Source organism: Trachurus japonicus, chromosome 24 (genome assembly GCF_045865225.1).
Source record: "Trachurus japonicus isolate A0001 chromosome 24, Traja_1.0".
Taxonomy (NCBI): Eukaryota; Metazoa; Chordata; class Actinopteri; order Carangiformes; family Carangidae; genus Trachurus; species Trachurus japonicus.
The window spans coordinates 7,489,044-7,503,201 of record NC_140930.1 but is presented as its reverse complement, the minus strand read 5'-3'; the positions used below and the strand labels follow the sequence as shown (position 1 = coordinate 7,503,201).

The 14,158-nt window shown below is 40.6% G+C and overlaps 1 protein-coding gene across 50 annotated transcripts in view; it reads left to right on the top strand.

Moving 5' to 3' along the window:
* The first annotated feature begins 1,601 nt into the window (after positions 1-1,601).
* afdna (afadin, adherens junction formation factor a) overlaps positions 1,602-14,158 on the top strand; it is a 137,477-nt gene continuing 124,920 nt past the window's right edge. For 49 of the 50 annotated variants that reach the window (XR_015035166.1, XR_015035163.1, XR_015035161.1 and 46 more), the window contains exon 1: positions 1,602-2,000. Coding sequence is in view for 44 of the 50 variants with exons in the window: in XM_085770187.1 (XP_085626313.1) it covers positions 1,899-2,000 (102 nt within the window). In the remaining 6 variants the exon portion in view is untranslated. The remainder of the gene's footprint in view (positions 2,001-14,158) is intronic. The other variant, XM_085770221.1, reaches the window with a different exon arrangement.

Here is a 14,158-nt window from a genome sequence, read left to right as displayed (position 1 = left end):
GTGTGTGTGTTTGTGTTGTTGCACAGAGAGACTTGGCAGTGTTGTGTGGCATTCAGCACCTGCTGGCTAGGACTGAATTAGCAGATAATTTAACCACAGAGAACACAGTGAGTTCCCTCTCCCACTGCTTGACACATAAACATTTCTATAACATGTGGATAATTGTGACAACTGGGAACAGGAAATAATGGTTTTTCTTCGTCTTTTGCTTTATTTTGTTGTAATTTTTCAGTTCCTCATTACTATTTTCAGCAAAAGCATGACATCAGGCTATGTTTATCTACAAATGGCACAAACATCATCGAAAAAAATGATAAAAAGCAATATTTTTAACCAGTTACTTAAGTTTTACATGTTAAATAATAGGAAAGGCAGGTCAAATGAACTTGTTTAATTCAACTCTGTGTTATTTGAGCTTTTAAGAGACGTCTTTGTGTAAACCTTTAGCTTCAGCACATGCTTTGTATATCTCAGCATATGTAGGTAAATGTGTGTTTGCATATACAGTATGTAAATATCTTTGTGTTTTGCAGCATGCCATATGTATTTATATTTCCAATATGTTATTTATTTTAGGTGCAAACAAATCAATAAGATGAATAAACTGGGAGGATTTTCTTCTTGGAATTAAAATAATTGGTTTATGTGGAACATTAATAAGCTTTAAAATAAATTAGAAATCAAAATAAATCAGCTTAATTAAAAAAAAGGTGGTTTACTTAACACACAGTGACGTAATCCCTCTTATGACCCTCTGTGTTTATTATTAACCCTTTATATAGCCTATATATTTTGTGTTAAGAATAAAAAAAATGGGAATAATCAATTAAAGTGCAAGTATCCCACCATTGTTCCTTTATAGTTTTTTTTTTAATAATCTATAAATATCAAGATAAATTCACAGTTATCTCAGTTAGTTTAGCTTTTGTTGTTGTTGTTTTTTAACAACTTTATTGACAACAAGAGTATACACAGGACTGAATACAGTTAGATGAAATAAGTGTATACAACATTAATACACAACCAAACCATCATAACTACGCCAGGGGTTGACAGCAAGATAGAAAAAACATAAATATTTTGTGAAGCTTACAAAGATCATACGTTTTAACAGCTTTTTTATTCTCACAATCACAGAGGGAGGAGATATGTTGACCAACATATGCAGACAGTTCCAGGAAGTTCGGCTTCTTACCAGAAATTTTTGACTTATGTATTCAAAATTTGGATCAAATAATTAACAAATTAATCATATAAAACTGAGAATTTAGTTTTTTTCATCATTTTCAGTGTAGCCAAACTAAACATTTTTCATGCATAAAGCTTTTGTTGTTGTTAATAGTTTGTTTAATTAACACACAGTGACGTAATCCCTCTTACTACCCTCTCTTTTTAGTATTTATAATTAACCCTTTATTTACCGTATATGTATAAATGCCTGAGTCAGAGAAGCGGCGCCATCCATCACGTCACGTCACGTTGCTGCTGGACTGGACCCCGAAACGGTTAATGTTACCGACGGCGTTGTTGCGCGTGCACATACATCCAGAGTGGGATCGGGAGCGCGCGCGAGAGAGGAGCCGCACCGGGAGCGCGAGGCAGAAACAGAACAGATCAGACGGTCGGTCGGTCGGTGCACGAGAGAGAGAGGGAGAGAGAGACGGACCACACAAAGTCCCCGGCGATAAGAAGAAGGAGAAGGAAAAAAAAAACAAACAGACGTGAAGCTTTTTTGGCGTCGGTGGCGGTGGTTTCTTCTCCTGTTGTGGACTAAAACGATACGAGGAAGTTTTTATTTTTATTTTTTATATATATTTTTTTACCAGCACGTATTCGGACGGGCAGACAGGGTCAAGAAACGCTGCTGCTGGCCGCTGCTGCTGTCCTGACTGTCCACCATGTCGGGGAGCAGGGAGGAGGAGAGGAGGAAACTGGCCGACATCATCAACCACTGGAACGCCAACCGGCTCGACCTGTTCGAGATCAGCCGGCCCACGGAGGTAGGAGACCGGCCGCGCTGGGCAGGAGAGGCCGCGGACTGGCTCTCTCTGGGCAGGCCCTCCTCTCCTCTCCTCCTCTCCTCTCTGTCTGTCTTGTCTCTGTCTGCTTTCTTTTTTATTTTCTGTGTAGGGGGAAAGAACCGTGAATAAAGCTAGCTGCTTTAGGAGTTCGGATATCCCGAGATAAGGCTGTGGTTTACCCGGGTTTACTCCTCGGTGGTGGCAACTCCCGTGGAAGTCCATTGAAAAATCTGCTTATTTACCACACCATACATTATCCTTCAAGATACCCCTTAATTTAAAAAATAAGTATGAATTCAAAAATATTTTTTCACTTTCTGCACTATTAAAAACTTATTTAACTATGTAGTAAAAAAAAGGGTGACATTTTTTTAATTTTGAAACGTTAATATTGAAGCTAGCTGCTAGCTACCGCCCACAACTGTTGTGTGTATATTAGCAGGTAGCAGGGATAAATAATGATAATCATTAAAAAAAAAAGTTGACACTTTATGGATAAGAAATAGAGCCGAAATTAGAGTGAAAACCACCAGATTTAATTTAATATCTCGTGTTGTATTGTGAGGAAACGTGTAAGTGCGCGATAAGGGGGCTAATGTTGAATTGCTACAGATTTTGAATGGAGTTTCGGCGCTAGCTTAGTTAGCTGGCTAGTTAGCTACCTAGCACATTTACCTGTGGAGCAAAGCAAACAAACATGAACCTGCTTGTGTTGTGTTGTGTTGTGTTAAGTGGAAGAAGGCTAATAATCATGTAGCCTAGATACATATATATTTATTGTCATTGCATAAAAACACAACGAAATTTCGTTTGTAGTAGGCTGCCACATCAAAAAAAGCAGGGCATAAATACAGTTATTAAAAATACTAAATAATGCACAGTATAATGCACAATAAAACATAAATAAATAAGCAATGCACAAGTATGTTGCACTTGTCTATCTAGCTGTATTGCACTCTAAGTACTGTTCATCAGGTGAGTGTTATGTGTGTTTATGTTGAAGGAGGGAATCCACAGCAATGGGAAATAAGCTGTTTTTGAGTCTAACACATTTACACAACAGGAGGAGAAGCTACAGTTGTAATGTGGCTAGTTAGCTGTGTCAGTGTGTTGGTTGTGCAGCAGCAGCAGTAGCAGCAGCAGCGGTGATGATGATGATGATGGTGGTGGTGCCTGCCTGCAATGGCTGACAAGCCCAGTAGCAACACGGTGGGGTGGTTTGTTTGATACGCAGGGCAAATAGATAAAAGCTTAAAGTATTAGCAACAAGCTGGGTGTGTGTGTGTGTGTGTGAATGCTAACAGCAGGTATAAGGCACAGGAGGATGCCATTGGCTCACAAGAAACACAACAACAGAACAACACAACACACAATCTCCCCGTCAAGTGCAGTGTAGTGTAGTGACCATCATCGTGTCATGCTGTAATTGTCCTTGCTTGTTTGACCAGCAATAATTTGACCCCTGCTGCAACAACACATTGTGGAGCTCAACGTGCACTAACTAAATTGCCAGCTTGGACTCTTGACTTGTTAATGTTGTTGTTTACTAATGAAAACATGAAAAAGAAAAGAAAGGAAGTCCTTCCACTGCAGGCAGGCGTCAGGGCTCGGTCATGTTTCTCCTGCTTAACAAGTTAGTCAATATCCGTCCGGCCTTACTACCTTTTTAACTGGTGCATCTCATGGCTAAGTAGGTTTGATTTACAGCGTGTGTGTGTCAGCTGCAGTGTGTTTTAGGCGGGCAGCCCCCACCACCACCACCACCACCACCCACCTCTTCTTCTCCTTGGGTGTAAAAGAAGGGAGGGGTCACAGCCTAGGGGTCCCCTCTCCTCTTCTTGAGCCGATTAATTTACCAGGATTGAAGCTGTTGGTTGTTGTGGCCCATGGTTTGTGAAGTGCACAACACAAACACAATACAAACACAACCATAGTCTCTCTCCGTTCAGCTCAGTGAAGAAATGATTAACCCACCCCGGTCCACAAAGTAACTCTTCACGCTGTACAAGGAGCAGCGAGGAGTTTAGTCCAGCAGCAGCAGCAGTAGTAGTAGTAGTAGTAGTAGTAGTGGTGGTGGTGGTGGTGGTGGTGGTGGTAGTAGTAGTAGTAGTGGTGGTACATGATTAAATGTAGGCAGATGCATGGCCGTCCTCGCCACGCCACACCCTCCCCATATGTCAGCTGGTCGAGCCCCCAGGCTGCACAAGTGTCCTTCACACTGTCTAGACTGCTCCTCCACTCCTGAGTGTGTGTGACTGTTCATACATACGAAACATACTGTACTTTAAATTCAACCTACAGTGTGAACCATGATTGATTTTTATTTTATTATTATTATTTTTTGTTAAGGTGTTATTCCCCCGCTATCTGATAATGGAAACATGTTTTTATTTCGGACCAAACTGCCACTGAGAGCGGTGAGATCATTCGTGTGATGAGATTAGCCATGGATGGCTGATTAGTCTGGAGCAAAGGTTCTCAAACTTTTTAATCTTGCAACCCAAACTGAATAAGTCCTGCTGTGGGGCTTAATGTGCCGGGGCCTCATTATAACATAACAGGTACTCGCGTCACGTGGGGAGACTCACAGCAGCAGCAGCAGCAGCAGCAGGCGGCAAAGATATGGAGCTTTTTTTTTGGTGCAATCGCACAAATTGTTTTTTTTTTTTTTTACTTGGATAAAACAAAAGATGGTGGAACTGGGAAAGTTTGCTTTTATCAGTTTTTTCTGTGATGAAAAAGAAAATTGAAATGTGGCAGGCAATAAATGTACAACAGGGAGAAAATGAAAAACCTAGATTAATCGAAAAGCAGAAAGAAGATGACAACCATTATTGAATTACTGATTGAGATATTGTAAACGATAATAGAAATAACAAATCAACACTTTAAAATAACTACTTCCCGGTCCGTATGTCAACAAACGAAGGTACAACATCTAAACAGGTTGCAAAGTGCTTCAGATCCTATAATAGAAATGAATGAATGAATAAATAACTAGAGAAATAAATATAAGATAGATCAAAAAGTATAACTATAGCAATGATCTGAGAAAAACAAGAAGAGAAAATGAATAAATAATAAAAAATAAATCTCTATATACACATGAAAATAGACAATAGATACAGTACTTGTATTAGTTTCTTGTTTATGCTTTAATTAAAAGTGACCATGAGTGGTGTGCCATGAAAAGATTATCGGACAGACGTGTTTTGATGAGATGCATTTTGGGAAGCTTATTGTTGGCTCTTGTTGTTTTAATACCTGTGAATGTAACCTCTGTTTTAATCTGGATCAGAGCTTTGTCATTCACAGTGTGGTGGCGGCGATAAATAAATAAACACATCAGCGCCTAAATATGGATGTTTTCAGAGAAGAGAAGATGCTGCGCTCTTTTTTTATTTTGTCTGTTTCTTTTCTTTTTTAGGATTGTCAGCTCAGCTTCTGCAGAAATCCTCAAAAAAAACCCACAGTATATTGTGTTTTATGTGCACAAGAGTTTTGAATGTTGACAGATGATAGATATCCAGCAGTTTCCTTGTGCTTGGAAAGTTGTGCGTGAGGGAGAAGTTGTTGTCCCAAATATAACTTGTGACATATAAACAAGCAGAGTGGATCCAAGGAGATGTTATATTATATATATATATATATATATTTATATATAAATTTTGAACCAGCTCCAGTTCCAGTTTATGAATCATACTCTACTCCGCATGCAGACCATCTGTTTACAAACTCTGCTACGTGGTGTGAAACTAAACAAGCCATAAACAAATGTTTCTGGAGCCACAACATATCTCGAACATGACGCGCACACACTGACACACATTGTTCAGGACGAGCAGACCTTGTATACACTGTGTGTGTGTGTGAGTCTAGATAAAAGAGCAGTTGATGATGTGTATCAGTCACTTTACACATGTATAAACTCCCAGCGAGCACTCGGCCCCTGTTACCTTCTCACAAACACAATTAGAGGTTGTAATTAGCAGGTAGCCGCTATTTAAGACAGTAATTATCACATTGTTGGATCCAGCAGGTCTGATTGTTTACAGTGTTACAGTTTTTTTTCTGCTCAGTGAGGCTGGAGATTTAAATGATGATGTTAGGTTCCTGGAGAACTGTATGTGTGTGAGTGCTGAATCATGTAAAACAGGTTCTGTCTTATTATCAGGTTTTGTCTTGAGGCAACGCAAAGTGAAACTCACTGAACAGTGTTTTTTTTTTGTGTGTGTGTGATGAAGGTACATTTCTAACGCTCTTCCTTGGAGTTCTTACCAATTTTCTACTCACCGTCATGCCAAGGAAGGGTTTGGAGAACTTTCTGAGTCATCAAAACGCTTTAGGAGTTCTAGGGGGGGTCCGGCTGGTGACGGGTTTTCATATAATGGCGGCGGATAGAGTTCACTTTTTTGAATCGTCCAAAACACACACTATGAAACATCCAGATAACTCCATACTGCTCGTCTGTACTGACCCAAGTGTCCTGAAGCCGCCACATGAAAAAGTTGTTGGGAAAAAATGAATCCTGATCTCTGTTTTTATCCTTGATGTAGTAGTAGCTCCCAGTGGCTCTGTTGATGTTTGTGCGCATGCGCGAGATGTTTGTTCATCGTTCTAAACCATTGGATGTATGATGTAAACACGGAAGAACATCTCGCAGCAAATCTAACAGAGCCACTGGGAGCTACTGCTACAACAAGGATAAAAACAGAGATCAAATTAATTTTTTCCGAACAACTTTTTCATGTGGCGGCTTCAGGACACTTGGGTCAGTACAGACGAGCAGTATGGAGGTATCTGGATGTTTCATAGTGTGTGTTTTGGACGATTCAAAAGTGAACTCTATCCGCCTCCGAAAGCGTTTTGATGACTCTGAAAGTTCTCCAAACCCTTCCTTGGCATGACGGTGAGTAGATGATTGGTGAATAATGATTTTAGGTGAAGTATCCCTTTAAAACCGTAGCTGTAGCTTTTTGTATTTTTCATTTTTTGAGCTCATCCAGTTCTCGATTGATCCCGTCTCTGGAACAAGCACATCCACCACCACCAGACACCCCATAGGCTGCTGCTGCTGCTGTTGACTTCTTACATTCACACTCTGCACTGAGGCTTCGCTGCATGTCAGGCCATAGATTACTGACTGAGAGGATCCCGTAGCGGGGCGTCCGTCTGCAGGAGCTTAAACAGACAGAAAAAAAAGCAGTAGACCTAAATTTAACTTTTTTAAAAAGAAATAAATGCCTTTATAGAGCTTTAAAGCTGCAGCAGAGAGGAAATGTTGCATACTTTTTTTGTTGTTGTTGTTGTTTTTCGTCACTTTGTTCCGGTGTTTTTTTTTTGCTCATGGCTCGAACCTGCATTGAATGTTTCTTCCTGAAAGCAGCCGATGATGATGACATGGTAATAACTCTGAAAGCCTCGGTGGCTTTGCTTGTAATTGCAATCGGCTGTGACAGAATGACGAGAGTCATGTGAGGGTGAAGTGTCAAACCACCACCTCCTCCTGCAAAGGAGCTGTGCTGCACAACGGCCTTTAAAGGCGACATGTGATGCACATTTGACTGCTTTTGCTTACAGCTGTGTGAGTTTTGAACACCTACAAAGTCGTTATGCATAATTTTCAGCTCCAAAAACTCCTTGTCTTGTGCGGATGTCAAGAAAAATCCCGATTTCAGCCACGTATTCTTGTTTACCTCGCCTTGTTAAATGCATACAGATCGGCTTTACGAACATGACCAGCTACGGGTGCGTCCGTACGAGTCTGACCTACGGTTTTCATCTTCTTCGGGGAAGGAAAACACGGTTGAGGTGCAGGCAGCGTCGTGGGCGTGTGTCGGGCAGATCCCTTGCAGTTTGGGCGCTCATCCGGACGGTAAAACCTGACGTCAGTTTTTGCGCAAATCTCGCGGAGGAGATCTCAAGCGTTCAGAGAGACCGGAAAACACGTGAAATCTGTGCAGTTATGTCACATAATCTACTTTTAAATTCAAATAATTCATTCAAGTTTGATGATGCTGTTCACATACAGAGATAGTGATTTATTTTATTTTAAAGCACAATGCCAAGATTTATGTTTTGTTTTTGAGAAATTACCAAGTGCACCTTTAAGTCGGCTAAAGGCCTTTTCTTTTTCTTTGTGTGTTCAGACTCCAAGGAAGCTCCTGTATTGTTGGAAATGCATTTAAATTTAAAAAAGTTATCATATTTATCTGACTATTTATGTTAAATAATGAAAAAGCCATGTGTGGCAACATAGAAAAACATGGAGATGCATCGTATAATCAAATCAAACCGAATCGTAGACTGGTGAATCGTAATCGAATTGCATCGTGAGGCAGATGGAGGAGGATGTCGTGCACATGTATCTGTAGTTTTAACAGACTTTACAGAGTTGATACCTACTATAATGAGTTCTTAGCGTGTGGTGTTTCTTCCCAGGCAGCAGCGCCCCGTCGTTTCTGCAGCACGTGGTTAAAGGAGAGAAAGGAAAGTCTGACAAACGGAGCTGCTCTCTAACTTTGGCTGCAGGATGATGAACGGGTGCAGGTTAAGAGTGACCACACATCTGGTCAGCGGCTTCCTCACTGCTGAGTTGCAAAAACTTTCAATAACGTGTTGTTGCTTTCGCTCCATGTAGGGGAAAAAAAAAACGATGATGGGATATTTCACACAGTCAGAACTTAAAAAAAAAACACACAGAGATTCAGACTGTAATTTTTCTTTTTTTCTCATCATAATTAAGCTCCTAGCGAGTCGGAGGTGAAAGGTATTTTACTAGCAGGAAGCTCATATCCACCTCCTTCTCCCATGAGGGATGTGAACGCAGCAGCAGCGACTCGCTGTCGTGACATCAGCGACCGCTCCCTCCATTTTTTTTTTCTCTTTTCCTCTGCTGCACAGGAAGCAGGAAACGGCGCAGGAAGTGTGTGGTGTGTGGAGATAGTGTGTTTCCTGCGGTCTAGGTGGAATGATTGTTTTGTTTTCTTTTAGTCTGATGTGAGATGTGAGATTTTTCTTTTTTTCCTTTTATTTCACCACCAGCTATTTCCAGATTGTAGGGTTTATCCCTGCACCACGGACACCAGTCTCCTCATACAGTTATTTGTATGATTTTACTGGTTCGTTTACATCCTCCATCTTTTATTTGTAGATGTTATTAGGTGCATCGCATTAGATATACTTAACCTGACTCTCCGGCTGATGGCACTGAGAAACTCTTATGTCTGTTTTTTTTTTTTAAGCCAATCCAGCAAATTAAATACCAGACGGATCAATACACTTCATCACATTGATGGTAATGCAATAATATAAAAAGCCTGAGCAGATATAAAGCAGAGCAGCTCATCGGTTCCTCTGTTTAAACAGCACGGGACATTTTATTACTGCAGTTTGTTTTATTTACTTTATATTTTCTAATAGTTTCGGCTATAATTTATACCATGAAATGATATTTTTTGAGTGATGCAACCTGTTTTTTTCTCTTTAGCAATGAATCTTCTTATCATTTCACTAGTTTAATCAATTTATTGGAATAAAATAGGAGAGAAAAGTACATTTTGTGTGACCTTTTGTCCCAAAGAGACTGTTTTCTGTCAAGCACGGCAAAGAAAAAGCAACTTCACTGTCACTAAGAGTGTTTGTTTTTACTTGAAATCATTAAAGCCAATGCTGAGACCAGCTAATCAATGCCGGATTGACTGATCGTTGCAGCTCTGCAATATATAGTTTTATCTGATTAGTTTCCACTGAACATCAGCAAAGAAACCAGGTGAAGCTTATAGGATCTCTGTAAGTGTTTTGGTCTTTAGTCGACCACAACGGGTCAAAGGTATAGAGAGAAAGAGAGAAACTGAGTTGTATTTGTTTTGTTTCATTGGTTCTTGATGCTTTGGCAACATAGTTCTCGTAACATTTATGCCAATAAAACAAATTTGAATTGAATGGAAATTGAATTGAGAGAGAGAGATAGTGTCGTCTGGCATTCACCTGGTTCAGGCGGCTGCTCGTAGCGGCGGTGTTGGGCGGAGGCAGCGTGTTTGGCAGCAGTTGGTCGCCTGGTTAACAGATCTGCTGGCCTCAGCCACAACTACAATACCACACACACACACACACACACACACACACACACACACACACACACACACTAGCTGACAGCTCTGTACATTTATCTGTTTGCATTGTCCCACCGCTGGCTGCCTCTCTCTCTCTCTCTCTCTGCTGCCGCTCCCTCATCGTGTCACGTGGCTGCTGGCTGGCTGGCTGCGTCACCATGGTAACGCTGTAGCTGTGATGACTACTGGATGTACGACAGATAATTTGGGTTTTAGTTTGGTTTGGTGCTGAGGTGAACAGGACTCATCCAGGTGTTGCTGTGTGCGTCCAGATGTTGTGGATGAATCTCATTATTTTCTTCCTGCCTGTGTTTTTTTTTACTTTTCTTACAGCAGCAGCAGCAGCAGCAGCACTGAACACGCCTCCGGTCATTTTCTAAGGTGTTCACTTGTTATTATGGATTCTTTTCTATGTCTCTCTCACATTATTATTATTTTTTAGACTTATTCCAAGTCAAGCGGGACAAATACGTCCAGATTACATGAACACACAGGGCTGGGTATCGCTACTGAATTGATTTCAAGTCACAAGGTCCAGATGTGATTCGATATTGATTCATTTAGAAAAACTGTAAACTGTTTTCTTGTCTGTAACAACATCTATTGCACGTCTGTCCGTCCTGGGTGAGGGATCCCTCCTCTGTTGCTCACCCTGAGGTTTCTCCGACTTTTCCCTGTTAAAAGGGTTTTCCATGGAGTTTTTCCTCAGTCGATGTGAGGGTCTAAGGACAGAGGATGTTGTTACGATGCCATGTAAAGCCCTTTGAGACAAACTGTTTGTAAAAACGGGCTATACAAATAAAATTGCCTTGCCTTGCCTTGCCTAGAGATTTTTCAGTTGTTGTTTTTTTTATTAATAATAAGTTTTTTTTCTTTTTTAACAAACAGACAAATCACACACAGTACAAGACAAACCAAACAAAAAAACAAATTGCCCATTGCAGCAGCCAGGTATGAGTCAACAAGAGAATATTACATCAAAATGTAAAGTTCCCTTTGTAAAGACCTTACAGAAAAAAGAGAACAACTAAGGGGGTCTTTACCTGCTAAGAGAGTGATTAAAGGTTACAAAACAAAACAGAACAAAATAAAACAGAAAAACAAAGAAAGAAAGAAAGAAAGAAAAAAAAGTTTTTTCAGAGATCGTTCAGTTTTGATACCAGTTTGCTTGGTTATGAAAGAGATTCTCCACAAAACTAATGTTGCAAATTGTACAAAGATGAAATCTCTAACCTGGTGTTGTATTACAAATATTCATGTCATGTTTATATTAAATTGACCTGAAAAAGCTGCTACATTAATGCACATTTATTCAAAATGACCCACTCCAGAAGTAAACAGTGCAACAATCAATGCAATAGTGTACATTAAAAGAGGATTTTTATGAATCGATAACAGATCTTTCAAATGAAGATTGATATGAATCGGAAAATCGATTCTTTAAACCCATATGTATTTTTTTATGATGAATACTTTATTGCTCCGTAGACATGTGGAGGAGCTATAGTACGTGTGGTTGTGATGAAGATCTCCTCAGCTAACACCTCGCTTACACACACACACATGGACTTTTTTATGGACTTTATAGACTTTTTCTCTCGTCTCTCGCTGTGTGAAACCAACTGGAGACAGGAGGAGGAGAAGGATCGGGATGATCTAATTTCAGCATCACTTCATCAGCTGCTGTTATCACACAACAACAACAACAACAACACACCCAGTGAGCGGCTGTTGGTTTGCACAGATTGGATCCTGATGTAGTCGCACTAGAGAAAAGCTGGTGTCTGCACGTGTCTCTGTGTCTTGGGGAGACTCCTGAGGCTCCGCTGCTGCTGCTGTTCTGTAGTGTGTTAGTTGTACAGTTCAGTCAGTAGTCAGTCTTGTTATTGTGTTGTTTTTCTGCTGCACCACGTCCTGATTTACTGGTAGAGTTTGTTTTTCTCACACAAAGCAGATTTCCTGGACTGACTCATAACGTAACTTAACAGTGAGAAAAGATGCATGAATAACTAGTTAGTGGGATCTGAATGCACAAAAGGAGCTTATCAGCTTTCTGCATGAGTGTAAACACACACTCAGAGCAGGTGCGAGGCTCGTATCAGGCGCTGTTTTTCTTAACTCTACTTTTTAACCAGCAGTTTGTGTGTTTCTTTTTACTTTTCTAAAGAAGCTGCACACGTATAGTTACATGCAAATGGTTGGGCACCCCTGGTCAAAGCTTCTGTTAATGTGAACAGTTCAGCAAGTGGAAGATGAAATCATCTCCAAAAGGCATAAAGGTACGGATGACACATTCCCTTTTCAGCAATATACATTTTTTTTTCATTTATTTTCATCTTTTACATTTTCAAAATGACAGAAAAGGAAAAGATTTGTGCTCCCTGCATAGTTAGTAGCTAGTCTGGGGCCATTGACTCGCTGTTTTGGTAAGCAACCGGAACCAGGGCGAGAGAGACAGGCCTTTCCGTCAAATTAAAAGCACCAAGCTAATAAAATGCGGTGAAACCTTTTAATTTAAGGAATATAACTTACAATAAAATCTCCGCCATTAGGTTAACCTTTTTCTTTAATTGTATTTAATTGTATTACAAGTTATTGTCTATAAGTTTTATGTTGCTGAACACTTTTACTTTGGTGAATTTGGAGATTTCCGGATCCGCTAGAAGACGGGAACCAGAATGCAGACAAAATTCGGAGTAAACAGAAACCAGGCTCTTCTCCTCTCTGAAGATTTACATTGCTGTAAATAGTAAATATCTTGTCTGATACCTTGGTCAAAGTTATCTGAGAGCTCAAGTCTCCTGGGTTTACCATTCTTCTGCAGGCTGCTGCTTTGTTTCCCCTTTTCACTCTAAAACTGTAGAAATAAAACACTGATATTGCTTAAAATATTGCAAAAGAGTGTTTCATGGTTGACTTTCTGCCTTTTGGAGATCATTTCATCTTCCATGTCCAGCTGTGCCGTGCCTGTTGCTGTGTATTTCCTCCTACATGAAGCTGTAAATGTGTTGCATGTCACATTTCATGGCCAAACGGTGGTTGGTGGGTGGGTGTGTCCTGCAGACCAGGCATCGCTCTCCACCAGCAGCAGCGTGCCGTTTCATTAAGAAGCCGGGGGCAAAAGTTCACAACCTGCAGTCTGTGTAGCGGCTCCAGCTGCTGAGTTATGGCGTCCATCTCTGTGACACACATAGAACCAGATGGATGGATGTGATTGGATGTGATTGGATCCCTGTAACCTTGTTGTTGCAGCAGCTCATCGCCGTTCGCTTCAGTCCTCTGCGTTTTCTCACAGCGGTGGTTTAAACATTAAGCAGATTGCATTTTTTTCCCTTTGCGTACATGTTGTCATATTCATATCAGGACTTTGAAAAGAATATGCAAGAAAATGCATCTATTCTGCAGAAAGAACTAGGCGGATTTGGAGGAAAGCAGGGTAGTCTTAAAAAGTCTAAAATTTGAAAATCTAAATTTTAGGCCTTAAAATGTCTTAAATTTGTTGAATTATTGTGTTCAAGTCTTAAATAATTTTAGACAGGTATTACATTTTCTTATGCCCACCATGGGCGAGCATTTCACTCGCATTTGCCCCCCCCCCCCAAAAAAAATACATGTGTGAACCGGGAAAATCACAAAAAGAAAGAGCACAACCTGTGATTGGTCAAAAACTACAAATCCCACAATTCTCTGGCCTCAACAATAACAGTAGTTAGTGTAAGTAAGGGAGAGTGGAGCTGTCGGTGAAAAGAGGAAACAACGCCACGTCTGGTCCTGTTCTATGTTGTTCGTTCACACCGTCACCGTTTATTCGTTACGTCCGCGGTGTAAAAGGCCGTAACGCAAAGACGCGATTAGGCGCGAGACGCGATTAGGCGCGAGACGCGGTATACGCGACTTTTTTTTTTTGCGACGCAATACACGCGATTCTTTTTGGGCGACGGGACCATCGCGTCTTCGTCTATTTCATCGTGTTTGGTGGGAAGACCACGAGGGGCTTCCCACCAAACACGAGGAACGCTTTTT